Genomic DNA, 13,521 nt, shown 5'->3' on the forward strand with positions numbered 1-13,521 from the left:
ATGGATCATGGCCAACAAATCTGCAGCAATGACGCTATCATGTCAATATGGACTAAAATCTCTGAGGAATGTTTCCAGCACCTTGTTGAATCTATGCCACAAAGAATTAAGGCAGTTCTGAAGGCAAAAGGGGGTGCAACCCGGTACTAGCAAGGTGTACCTAATAAAGTGGCCGATGAGTGCACAGTGTAGACCCTGCATACCACCATACACCTCGTACGATATAAGGTGTTGCAAATTGGTTTGATACACCCGCAACTAAAGATGCTATGTGTTAACATTCTGGCTTGCATGTTGAAAGGCATAATGAAAGGCATCTATGATAAGAAATCAAAAACAGAGCTGAACTGACCTCAGAGGCCCAAATGAATGTTTCAGCACCAGTCAGCTCCAGTGCAAAGAGCCCCGCTTTCAGAATGAGAGGAGCAACAAGAGAGGTAGGCTCTAGTATCTAATACCATCACAAGAGAAGTTACTATGGGCCATACTAACATCACCTACTATAAAAGGTGTTGCAGTATCTTCATTCATTCATGCAGTTGCAAATCAAGATGTGTTGTAATCACATCTTTGATTTCCTTACATGTTTATGAATGAATGGTATCTATGATCTACTGTGTTTAATTTACAAACGAACTTACCTCAGAGGCCCACATAAGCCCACATAAGACCATAAACGCATTTAAGCACTGGACAGCACCCAATTTGTACAAAGGATACTTCCCAGGCCTGATCACCCACTCAATCTCTGTGTGTGTGTGTGTGTGTGTGTGTGTGTGTGTGTGTGCACTTGTATGTCAGGTGCGTATGTGTGTGTGTGGGAATGTGAATATGCAACTGTGAGAATGAGGGAGGCGTACATAAACCACCAGAAGCATTTCAGCCCCGGACAGCCTCCCAATACGCAGGGAGCTCAACTCCAGTGCCTGAACTTCCACTATGGTATGTGTGTGTGTGTGTGTGTGTGTGTGTGTGTGTGTGTGTGTGTGTGTGTGTGCGAGTGCGCAACTGTGAGAACAAGAGGGGAAACAAAGACCCAGAAAGTGATAGAAGGGGGGGAGAGGCGGGGGAGAGGCGGGGGGGTGGGGGGTGACTTCCCAAAACTTTCAAATGGATTTCCTCGGGGGTGGAGATGGATGCGGCGCTTGTTCAGTCAGACACTGATTCGGGCTTACACTGATTAAGCTGTCCATCTTAACTCCAGGAGACTGGGGGGGGGGGGGGGGCTGTGGGGGAAAGGTGTGTGTGTGGGGGGGGGGGGGGGGGGGGGATTGCTTAGCTCAAGGAGACACCAGCAAGCAGTGACTTACGAAAGAGGCAGAGCAGCCATGAATGAATCTGGGAAGACCAATAGAGGAGCCATGGATTACAGCCGGGAATCCTCCTCTGCACATAATCTGACTAGCTAACTGCAAACTAAGCAGGCTCTGTCTTCTTCAGGTGTTCAGTGAGGAAGAACCCTAATTGAAACAGAAGTTAAAAATAGAATTGCGTACTGTTCCATGAAAATGTGTCCAGTGTGTGTGTGTGTGTGTGTGTGTGTGTGTGTGTGTGTGTTCAGACTCGCTATTGCAAAATGGCCTCTTGCAGTGGTAATCACCTCAATGTCCAGTGTATCGCTCAAGTCTTGAGGTCGTGAACTCTGGCTAAGCTGGCAAGACCAGCTTCAACCTTTGACCTTAAGCTAGAGCAGGGCCAGCGGTTCATGTCCAAAGAGAGGCGCCACCCTAACAATGATCTTTCCCCTCAGGCCATGAGCTGTCACAACACGCATGCCTTGACATGATGCTTCCTCGGGTTCTAAAGGGGGGTTGCACCTCAATGGTCCAGAGCAGCTTCCTCTGCTCGTCTCCTTCTCCTCTCCTTCATCTGCGCTGGTCTCGAGTCACAGGTTAGGGGATGGCAACATGGCCGACACCAACTGTGAATTTAATTATCTAGAGTGAATACCTATATGAGGGGTGAATATCTACTTATTTTTCAATCAGTGCAGATGAAGGAAAGGGGATGGTGATGAGAGGGGAGGGGAGGATGCCAGGGTAGCACCTACCAGTGCCTTCGACCGTCCACGCACAAGCCCCTCCATCTCAACCAACGTAGCCGATGGCTCAATAATTGATTGAGCATGCTGGAGTAAATAAACCTACGGGCTATGCGACTGCAGCAGCAGAGATGACAGCCTTCAGGTGCAGCCTAAAAGGCTCTGGGTGATCAATGCAGAGTAGGGGTAGTTACAGTGAAAGAATGATGCCTTGGAGGGGGAGAGCCTCATGTGAAAGCCAACATTAGCTTGTAAGAGAGAAAGGGGTTCTTTTCAACCCAGTGCTTCGGGAGTCAATGGGTAGCTGCATTGCATAAATCAGCTGGCAGAAAAGGAGAATTTGATGTGGTCATTTGATATGAATAAAATAATACATACTTCCCCTGCTAGTGGCAAACACTGTATCGTGTGGAGTCAGTCTTTGTGATCGTGTGTAGAGTGGGGTTTTTTGTTTTGATTTTACTCTTTCAGTGCCAGCAGATGGGTTATTTGGGATTTGGTAGGGATGTACTCTTGAATTAAACATGAAGTACATCAAACGGTTTTTTAAAAAAAATAACCCATTTGACTTGATGAGAGAGGCAGGCAGCCAGCTGTAAAATGCTCAGACTGACTCTTAATTCTAAATTCACACACACACACACACAGACACAGACACAGACACACACACACACACACACACACACACAATGTGAAACAGTCACGTTGAACGCGGGCCATGTCAAATGCATGTTTACAACACTGGAGCATAAAGACCGCATCAGAATGCCAAACATCCGAACATTAGGGTAGAAATGACACCTTCCAACCAGACTCAACGAGTAGCCAAATTCTGCTTGCAGCCTCCACAGAAACAGCCGTCATGCGTTACATTTCCCATTAAATGTCAGGCACTGCGTCTGTCTGCACCAAAAAAAACAACTCACTGCTGAGAACCTCCGACAAATACATCGAACGGCTTGGCCGTGTGCGCCAGCACCATGAGTACAGCAGCAGTGTCACATTTTACAATACTATCCACTGCATGTCACGTCGGCGCAACACAAATTACGCGCACGTAGACCTTGAGTAGAGTAGACAGATGCCCACGGTCTTACGGCGCAGCATTTTTAGTTGTCTCATACAACCAAATGTTACAGATACATCTTAGAGACAAGCGTCGCAAAGGAATCGATGACATCATGTCTGTGAGGTGAAATGTCGTTTTTTGGGACGCGGTACCCGTGAAAACAGATGCTCGTCTAGCCGCTGGTTGCAGAGTTGAGTATTTTCGTGCGGGAGGGTGAACCTAGACGCCCGAATCCTCACATGCACTGTGTACATCGCGCCTGACTCCATCCATCTATCTATCTATCTATCTATCTATCTATCTATCTATCTATCTATCTATCTATCTAACTCTCTCTCTCTCTCTCTCTCTCTTTCTCTCTCTCTCTCTCTCTTTCTCTCTCTCTCTCTCTCTCTCTCTCTACTACCTGGCTCTTTGAACAAAAAAAAGCCTAATTCCTTCCCCGTACAGCAGCGCAATGGCGCAGAGACACTCGCAATAGAGGTGCCATCAATTGTGCGCATGAAAGGGCTATTGAGCGGTGATGACGTGTGCGACTGGGTGCCAATGTGTCCTCTCATCAGCTTTAGTCACGGCTGTGAGGAAACGGCCAAGCAAACAAAACAACAATATATTGTGAAAAACTAAACAGAACATACAGGGGTACTGGACTGGTGAAAGCAGTGGCTGTTTATAAATATACAAACCGGACAAATTCACTTCTGTCGTGTAGTACTCATAACCCAAGTCATGTACCCCGGGTTATATCAGGTGACAGTGAGGAACAGGCGAGGAGACAGGGGTAGTGGATGGGTTTCATAGGGAATGGGGGGGGGGGGGGGGGGGGAGCAAGACTGCGCTTAGGTTTTAGAAGCTTTCTAATGACTAGATCCCTGTTTGGCTTACCTCCATACTTGTCCCATCTGAAAGATGTGGATGACTGTCTGCCAGACCCATACGGAGAGTAGACAGCACCTGTCTCTCTGCGCGCTCAAGCCCGCCGTGGCTCTCCGGCTACTCAACCCCTCCACGGAGCCCAGTCCGCCCCCGGTGTAATCCTGCACGAACCACCTGAAGCTCAGGATCTGGACCAGAACCGAGGGGACGAGCACGAAGAACAGGGTCAGTCCGGACCAGAGGTAGTCCTGCTTGTGGTAGTAGTCAATGGCCAACCACAAGTCAGTCCCCACGTCCCAAAAAAAGATGAAGAGCGCCAGGACGATCCACAGGCAGTCCAACCAGAGGCGCTCCTCCTGCGGCGGACGCCCCGCATCTCTCTCCTTCCCCTTCCCCCGGAGGTAATGCAGGCAGGCGCTCCGGCAGCCCCAGTAGCACGACGAGGTGTTGCAGCAGTGGCAGATGTGGAAGGAGCTGCCCTCCCTCGGGTAGACCTCGCCGGTCCCCACCACCTCGTCCAGGTTGTGCAGCTGGGCGAAACCGGTGACGACCCCCCGACCATCGGATTTCGCTGCCATCTTGCTCTCTGAAGCTCCCACCTCCGGCTTCCGGGGTTCGTGACGACACTTCCCTGACACCTGTTATCCGAGTGCACCCCAAATGTGGGAGCCATCTAAAACCGGGGTGGCAGTGCGGCGATGTCGCCCAGTTGGTCCCCAGATTGCGCCCCGGTGTCGTCACAGACGCAGCCCATCTTCTCTGTATCCCCGCTGCAGCTTTTCCCCTTGTCCTTTCTACCTGGCTACAATGGGTTAATCCACAGGTTCAAATGCAAGTTTTTTTAAATCATGTATCCGAATAGGTTGATGCATTCATTAGCTACCTGTGCTTAATCTATAGCCCTGTCAAACATCCGACGTTTTCCTTTTCCGCAGCTCTCTCTCTCCAGCTGCAAGGCTGAAATGCCATGAGCAGACCGTCTCTCCTCACTCACTGTCCCACGACGACGTAATTCATCCCCCCGCTCTCTCGCTCTCTCTCTCTCTCTCTCTCTCTCTCTCTCTCTCATTCTCTCCCTATCTCTCTGCTCAACGTGGTTGCCACCTAGTGTCTCGTTTGAAGCCCCAAATATGGAAGAGGGCTGCATGATGTAATGCTGTGGGTATTTTAACCCTTCCCTGTTTCACACACAATGACAAATCGTGGGATTCAGATGGCGAGTGTGGCCTGTGAATACATCTAAATATCCTCAATGCACAGTCGGTTTTGTCATGTTGATTGTATGATTCGTTGAGGTGGATTCAATCAAACGCTGTACAGATGCATCCATTGGAGACTGGAGACATTTCCTCAACATAACACAAATAGCTGTAGTCATCAACACCTGCAGCGTCACCGGGGAGGAATGACCAGGATTAGCGCATTGCAACAATAATGTTACATAGCACCACCATCATCTCCTCAACTAACACACTCCTTTAGGTTACATGAAGGCTTTAACCCCGGCATGATGCTGAGGTATCTAAGCCTTTACTACGGAGTTCCAGGTAACTGACTTTAACCCTAGCATGATGCTGAGGGATCTAAGCCTTTAGAGTTCCAGTTAACTGACGAGATGTAGGCTTGTGGGAGTACAACGCCCCCTCTAATTTATTCGCCAAAACACACACTTGCTCTACAATCTCTAATTCATAATTACAGATCTTTGGTAGCCTAGGTAAACAGATAAGATCGCTAGTCTCAAAGCTGTTAATCACTCAATCAATTAATCAATTACTTACTCACTCATGCATATAGATTAAGGTAAACTTAATATTGATAGGGTTACGCACTAGTGGCTTTGGTTTAGGATAGGCTATTGTATATAGTGGGCTGATTATCAATGTAAATCCTAGGCTATGATATACACTTTTAGAAGAAAGTGATTCAAAACATGCATATTGTGTTTTCAAAGCAAAAAAGTAGTGCACCTAAGATAAGATCTTGGGTTTGTTTCTGGCGTAGCGCTAAATCACGAGGCTCCCCAGCAAGGTTGGCACGGAGGCCCCCAAATTCAGGGTTCCTTATTTGGGTAAGTATCTGCTAGCAAAACACACATCTGTAAGGTGGAACGTCTTTTTTGCACTCAAACTGAACCATCTCTGCAATGCTGCACGTTCAGAACATCCGCTTTAAGCCAGAGGAGTATTCTTTTTTTTCTCCCCACCACAAACCACATGAAAGTTTGATGAAGGCAAATAGAGTAGCATATTCCTTTGGCGCGGGAGGTTCATTGCAGCACACATGTAGCGTGCACTAAATAATGCATTGGATGTAATCGGTGACGAATCCCGGGGGAGCCCACGCTCTCTCGGTTTTCCCGCCAGGAGAGAAGAGTAGAGAAATCTTTCCAGGACTGCAGCTGGGGCAAATAGGCGTGTCAGCACACGAAGTGTACCCGAACAGCCCAAGGATGACTGAGAGTGGGTCCTGATGTCACTATTCTGAACCAGATGATAGTGTTGGACTGACGTTCTCTGGACCCATTTTGTTTGTTAAACCGATCAGGGATTACAGAGCTATTTTAGAGCAAATTCTGTAGAACACTCAGCTTAGACCGAAAGAATGTGGTGTACGGAACCGCACTGTGTGATGACACATGCATTTCTAATATGCTGTCAGAGGACCCATCCATATTTTTCCAAGCATTCATGACTGTGAATCATTTCCTAATATCTGTCATTCTGTTGAATAAAACATGTCTTGAGCTATAACCATGATGTGAAGATTTGCTTTGAAAGCCCTTTTTGTTCACACCGTCCCCCTTTGCCAACGAGGGAACAAAGCAACAGCAAAGCAGCTTTTTGTCTGATGAAGGACAGTTATTTGGTTTGTAATGCAGCGCTGAGTTTCATATTCAACTGATCGCTGCCATCTCCATGGTACCAACCCACCGGAGACTCCCCTCTCCGTGTGATGTGGGCTGGCAAGGCTGTGAGTGTCCCATCCATCGCAGAGCAGAGACAGCCTGCAACTGTAGCAAATACCGGGGTGATTTCTCATACATCACACGGCCGATGCAGACGTGTCTATGAACGACTAAACAAGCCGGCCGCGGTCTCAGCCAAGCCATCTGCTCTGCGTCTCATCTAAAGTGTTTTCCCCCTTCACATCTACGGGGATTCTCACATTCAAGGTGTACGGTTTTGTTTGGACGAGAGGTGGACCTTGATGTGGCGTCAGTCAGAGAGAAAGGAGGCATATGTAGAACACAGCCAATTGAATGAACATATGCCCCGGTTGAAATGCCAATGATTTGTGGATACGCACCTGTGAGAGTGGTGATGCTGTTTGATAATAAGGGGTGGCATGTCCTCCCTGACACTGCGGTTGTTGGTAGATGTAAGTGGATGGATAGGCTCAAGTGGTTTAGGCAGGTAATGGTGAAATATATATGATGTCATGGGATATGGCTTGGCTTGAATTATTGTACCTCATGTACTTTGAAATAAAGTGACAACATTGCTATGCTCAACACTATAATGGAAATGCTCAAATATGGGCCTTGATGACTTATCATCTGCTATTCCTGTCCAGAAACTACCCCTAGCTTCCTACTCCCTAGAGACTTGTAGATCTGAAAGGATTTGATAGGTATGAGCAAGATGGTAGTAAATCCACCATGCCCTCTGATAGGCTATGTGGAATCTGTCAACTTGCTCATACCTATCGAACCTATAGATGTTTATGGTGAAGGGGTGAGGGGACGTTTCTGGACAGGGCCGAGAGCTCAATAAACCCCTTTTTAATCCATAACTCATTGGCACCACCCAGTGTTCCCTTTCTAAAACTGCTTTCCATGTGTAATACACTAAGGGCCGCTAAATTCAAAAGTCAAAATTCGAACACACAGAGAATGAATTTTTTGTTTCATAATTAAGCAAAAAAAGGTAAGGATAGAAATATAGAAATATTATCTGATTCCCAAATATCAGCATCCACTCCAAAAAAAATTCCAATTGTTGAAGTTTGGCAGACACATCCCTATATATATAGAGAGAGAAATTCAGTTAACTTTGTAAAGGCTGTAAAGTCAGATAACATTGAGAGAAATAGAATCTTGTCCAGTCACCTAAATACCAGTATCAGACCTACAGTATACAGCCCTTAAATATATTTCTATTTCTCTCAAGGTTATCTGACTCTAATTTCTCAAGGAACTTGAAAACTAGTGGGAGAATGTTAATAGGACTTTATGCTCTGAGACACCTAAGAATGCACTTGTTGCCAGACAATCTTTTTGAATTGAGGTGCTTTGCGTCATCGAACACAAGAAAATGTGTTGTGTTAAAACCACAGCAGTATTCACACGTCTCTGTGGCCTAACCCTAACCCTAACCCTAACCCTAACCCTAACCTCTGTGGCCTTGTGCTGCCGTTGACTACATGTTTCCAGTTGTGGTGAGACCTGAACACCTCCCGTATGAATGGTTAACCCCATCAGCAGAACAGATTAAACAGTTGTGTTTGGAGGATAAAGTGAGGTTCGAACTTTTTAAACAGTGTGCGATGAATTTAAAACAAGTTTGCAGCACCACAGGGCACAATAGCACTGACTGCGTACAATGCAATTTTAACTTTATTTCATTGCATACAGGGAGGAGCAGTTCCTCCAACTGCCCTATATAAAGAAAACCATGATCTTGAATCTGATGCAAGCCGCCATTGTGAGCCAGAGAGAACCTGAGGGATGGGATGACATGGGGTAATTAGGGAAGGTGCGACCCTAGATCAGAGATACAGAGATGTGATGGTACAAGTAGGGAGTCTTCAGATGACATGGGGTAATTAGGGAAGGTGCAACCCTAGATCAGAGATACAGAGATGTGATGGTACAAGTAGGGAGTCTTCAGATGACATGGGGTAATTAGGGAAGGTGCGACCCTAGATCAGAGATACAGAGATGTGATGGTACAAGTAGGGAGTCTTCAGATGACATGGGGTAATTAGGGAAGGTGCGACCCTAGATCAGAGATACAGAGATGTGATGGTACAAGTAGGGAGTCTTCAGATGACATGGGGTAATTAGGGAAGGTGCGACCCTAGATCAGAGATACAGAGATGTGATGGTACAAGTAGGGAGTCTTCAGATGACATGGGGTAATTAGGGAAGGTGCGACCCTAGACCAGAGATACAGAGATGTGATGGTACAAGTAGGGAGTCTTCAGATGACATGGGGTAATTAGGGAAGGTGCGACCCTAGATCAGAGATACAGAGATGTGATGGTACAAGTAGGGAGTCTTCAGATGACATGTGTCAGGACTCGGAGCTGACCTGCGTGGTTTGTGAGGAGTGATGAGGTAGAGGAAGAATCTACAGGAGTGATGAGGTAGAGGAAGAATCTACAGGAGTGATGAGGTAGAGGAAGAATCTACAGGAGTGAGTCATGTCAGTAGGCTGGAGGGAAGACAAAGTGCTGTCTCGTGTGAGAGCAGGCCTTCCCAGGGAGTAGAGGACACTTTCAAGGTTGAATGTGAGGTTGAAGGTAGACATCCAACATGACATACAGAACAAAACATGCTGTAAACTATGTGTACGATATGTCCTCGCCTAAAATCATCATTATATTGACTATTCCAACTATACTGTATGTTAGATTTCTCTAACAAACAGTATAGTTGACATAACCAAACTTAGTAGTGTGAGTTACCTCTGATTTAGGCCTATTGGGTTATTGGATTGCTGGAGACATTTATTTAGTGACTAACCATTTTTTTGTGTTATGTTCTCATACATTGCATACTCTCCTCATGCATTTCCTCATTAACCTTTTATTCTTACAGTGTGTTATCTTGGCCTGTCAGGGTCCTATGCTCTTTAGACTGTTCCATGTTAATGTTACCTCATGCGTGACATGAGGCATGGAGATAAACAAGCTACTTGGCTGTGGTTCAGACATGTATACCAGTGTTATGTTAGTGTGTGAAAGGCTCACTGTAGCAGGGGCAGAATAGATCTACTGCCACCTACTAGTGAGTAATGGTAAGTGCTCAAATATTTCACCCTAAATGCATAGATCCACACAAGTGATGTAGTGGTAGCACCCTCTGGTGGCTTTAAGCTGTAAATGTAGGGGTATTTATTATGCAAATTGTGTGAAATAAGAAAAGACAAGAGATACAAAAGATTGAATGCAACACAAACACATTTAGTGAATGATTTAGGTGGGCTTCTGGGTCTTCCTGGAGGTCTTCTTGAAGGGGTTACACAAGCCCTTGTTGACGGCGGACGCCATCCTCCTGAAGAGGGCCGCTAGAGACACACGGGAGAGAGAGAGGGGAGGGGAGAGAGAGAGGGGAGGGGAGAGAGAGAGGGGAGGGGAGAGAGGGAGGGGAGGGGAGGTGAGAGGGGAGGGGAGAGAGAGAGAGGGGAGGGGAGAGATAGAGGGGAGGGGAGGTGAGAGGGGAGGGGAGAGAGAGAGGGGAGGGGAGAGAGAGAGGGGAGGGGAGAGAGAGAGGGGAGGGGAGAGAGGGAGGGGAGGGGAGGTGAGAGGGGAGGGGAGAGAGAGAGAGGGGAGGGGAGAGATAGAGGGGAGGGGAGGTGAGAGGGGAGGGGAGAGAGAGAGGGGAGGGGAGAGAGAGAGGGGAGGGGAGAGAGGGAGATGACATTGACTTTACACATGATTCATGTTTTACAAGGATTACATTTTGTCTCATAGTGGATTGATAGCGTGTAGTAATATTGTTTATTAGCTGATTCATGCAGTTGAACTCATATCAACCCTATAATCAACCCTGTAGCAGAAGGATCGTCCTGTCAGTGGACTTACGGATGCAGCGTTCAACATTTGGCTCCTGTGCTGCCTCTGGGGCCTGGCTGTCATTCTTGTTGCTTTTGTTGGAGCGCTGTGAAAGAAACAAGTATTACAAAACAAAATAGCATGTCGATGATAGGCCTATCTGTAATAAATGGAATTGGTAAGATACCATAACTCCTAAAATATTGTTATATATTGTGAGATTGTGTATAAAGATATATTGTGAGATTGTGTATAAAGATGGCAGATAACATTTAACAGTCATAATAAAGAGAAGTCAAACTTGGAATGGAATGTATAGTATAGTAAAATCTGGTTTACCTTGAAGCTGGCCTTAAGCTGGCTGAGTTTAGGGAGGAATCTGAGGAACCTGGACCTCCTCTTTTCTTTGGGCTCAGCCTGGGCCTTCTCAGCCTCACCCTCAGACCCAGTCGGCAATACACACATCGTCACTGACCCTGATGCTAAAGATCGACAACCTTCAACCTTCACGCTACTCAGGCACCCACCGGTACCAAAGAGGGTGGGGCTGGGGGAACATTTGACAGTCTGACACCCGTCAATCATCTCACCCAGGGGTGTCACTCTCCCTGGCTCCTCGGGCGACTCTGACTCCAGAGAGACTGTGTCCATAACTTGGTGGACCATGGCCCTAGTGAACAGGTTCACAGTCTGGTTGTATGTCTGTGAGCTGCTCTTGGACACCTGATCCAAGCCCCAGGATGTGGGAGGGATGAGGAGAAGAGCCAACAGACGCTTCACTGACTCCTCAGCGAAAGCATATATCAGCTCAGAGGGACAGAGCCCCCTTGTAACTCTTCCTCTCTGTGTGTATTTTAACAGCACAGAGTCTGAGAGACTTCTGCCAGCTCCCACGTGGCGCAGAGAAAGGTTTCTCTTCAATTGGTCGACCAGGTCACGGGACAGAGCCTGGACCTTCCCTTGGGACAGGAGCTCCTCCAGTCTACCCAGAGGGGCAGTGAAGTCAGACGATGGGAAAGAGTCCTGCTGCAGCTCTGCAGGATTAAACATGGTGTCCACAATGGCAGCCATGGTGTCCCTAATACCAGCCAATGATGATTCCAGCACAGAATCATTCTGTTCATCATCATCATCATCGCTCATGTCAATTGTGGAGCTACGCACAATAGGGCAACTTGTGACTTTTTGCAGCTCTGATGGAGAGGGGGTCCCAGGGAGTGTGAAAGACATGTTTTCCAATGTCGTCTCCGACCTCAACGTTTTAGAGGAGGATGTGGACATAGAGGAGGTGGTTCTAGGTTCACTGTCTTCACAGTGAATCTTCTCTATGTTCTCCAGCATAGTGCCCACCAAGCTATACAACCCAGACAGCTCCCCTGTCCTATTCAACAGGTCTGACTTGGATATTTCATTCTGAACTACACCCAGGATCTGGCTAACACTTTTCTTGGCCTGCGCCAACATAGCTACTTGGGTTTTGGGCTGGAGTTGCTTGGACAAAAATTCACTCAACTTATGCTGCAGGCACTTATATAACCTTTGTGCTGTGGACCAAATGTCCATCTCAGACACACTAACGCCACTCTCTCTAACGCTGCCCAACAGAAAGACAGAGTCTGTGGGCCCAACAGAGATCGAAGACTCGCCTCTCTGGAAAAGGCCTTTTACACCATCAACAATGGTGCCAAAAATATCCAGTGCTGCAGAGTCCGTACTGGCAGTGGACGTGGTGGAGGAACCTTGTAAAAGGTCCAAATGGGGGCAGCTGAACCCACTGGTGAGGGACTCAGAGTCTAAGCACCTTAAGGACCTAATGAGGACCTTCCTCACAGCGCGAGTTCCCCTCCTCTCAAACCTATCTGACGTTAGCTCTCTAATTCCCTCATTTGGAGTGACATTCACACCCTCCAATGACGTCGACTCTGAGGAGGAAATGTCTTCTAGACAGCCAATGATACCCTCAACAAACCGTGAAATCACCAGTGATTCATTTGACCATGTCATTGGCACAGAGGAGGACCCCTCCTCCTTTGATTCATCTGACCTAGCCAACACCACAATTCTGCGAACGACCTCTTTAGTCTGGGTGTCCAGGAACACCTGACTGACCTGGGAGGACCCTCTGAGAGGCTCGCTACGACCCTTACGGAGCAGCGCTCCAGATGACCCCTGACCCCTCATGACCCCTGACCCCACCCCTGATAGAAGAGGCTGGCTCATGCAAGACTGAGGGGACTTTCCATTCGAATTTAAAACAGAGGCAGCATTAACTTCAGCCGACGTCAGAGGCTCTTCTCCCTGAAGTGGGACCTGATCGTGAGCCATAACCCGCTCATAAAACGCTCTAAGCTTATCCTGTAGTCTCTTCATGAGACTGATAGTGGCAGGTAAAGACTTGATCTTTTTACCAGGCCAAGCTGACTGTGAAACCGCCTTTAAATCAGAGGCGAACGTATCAACGATTTCCGAGGCCTCACGTTCCACAACTAGGGAGCTCAGACTGGTCTGGCTGGGCAGACAGATTGACGGCTCAGACCTATTAGTGAACACATGAGCGGATACATCTCTGAGAGATCTAAGAAGCACCTCGCTCACTGACTTAGTGGCCTTACTTTTAAACCCCTCACTGCAGAGTCTATCAATAGCCGGAATCGAGGGGGCAGTGGTTTTGCTTTGGCGTTTGGTGCTGGTAAAACTCAGCTTTTTACTAAGTTTGGGGGACAATCTGTCAGAGGATTGAGAACAAGCTATCATT

The 13,521-nt window shown here is 47.4% G+C and overlaps 1 protein-coding gene across 1 annotated transcript in view; it reads right to left on the bottom strand.

The window, feature by feature from the left end:
- The window catches only part of xkr6b (XK, Kell blood group complex subunit-related family, member 6b), a gene marked incomplete at both ends in the record, with an annotated part of 56,957 nt that extends 52,393 nt beyond the window's left edge, over positions 1 to 4,564 (bottom strand). The window contains one exon of the mRNA XM_083688582.1: positions 3,996 to 4,564. Within this exon, the coding sequence (XP_083544708.1) occupies positions 3,996 to 4,564 (569 nt within the window). The remainder of the gene's footprint in view (positions 1 to 3,995) is intronic.
- Between the last annotated feature and the right edge of the window lie 8,957 nt (positions 4,565 to 13,521).

Source organism: Argentina silus (assembly GCF_951799395.1).
Source record: "Argentina silus genome assembly, chromosome: 17".
In the NCBI taxonomy this organism is placed as follows: Eukaryota; Metazoa; Chordata; class Actinopteri; order Argentiniformes; family Argentinidae; genus Argentina; species Argentina silus.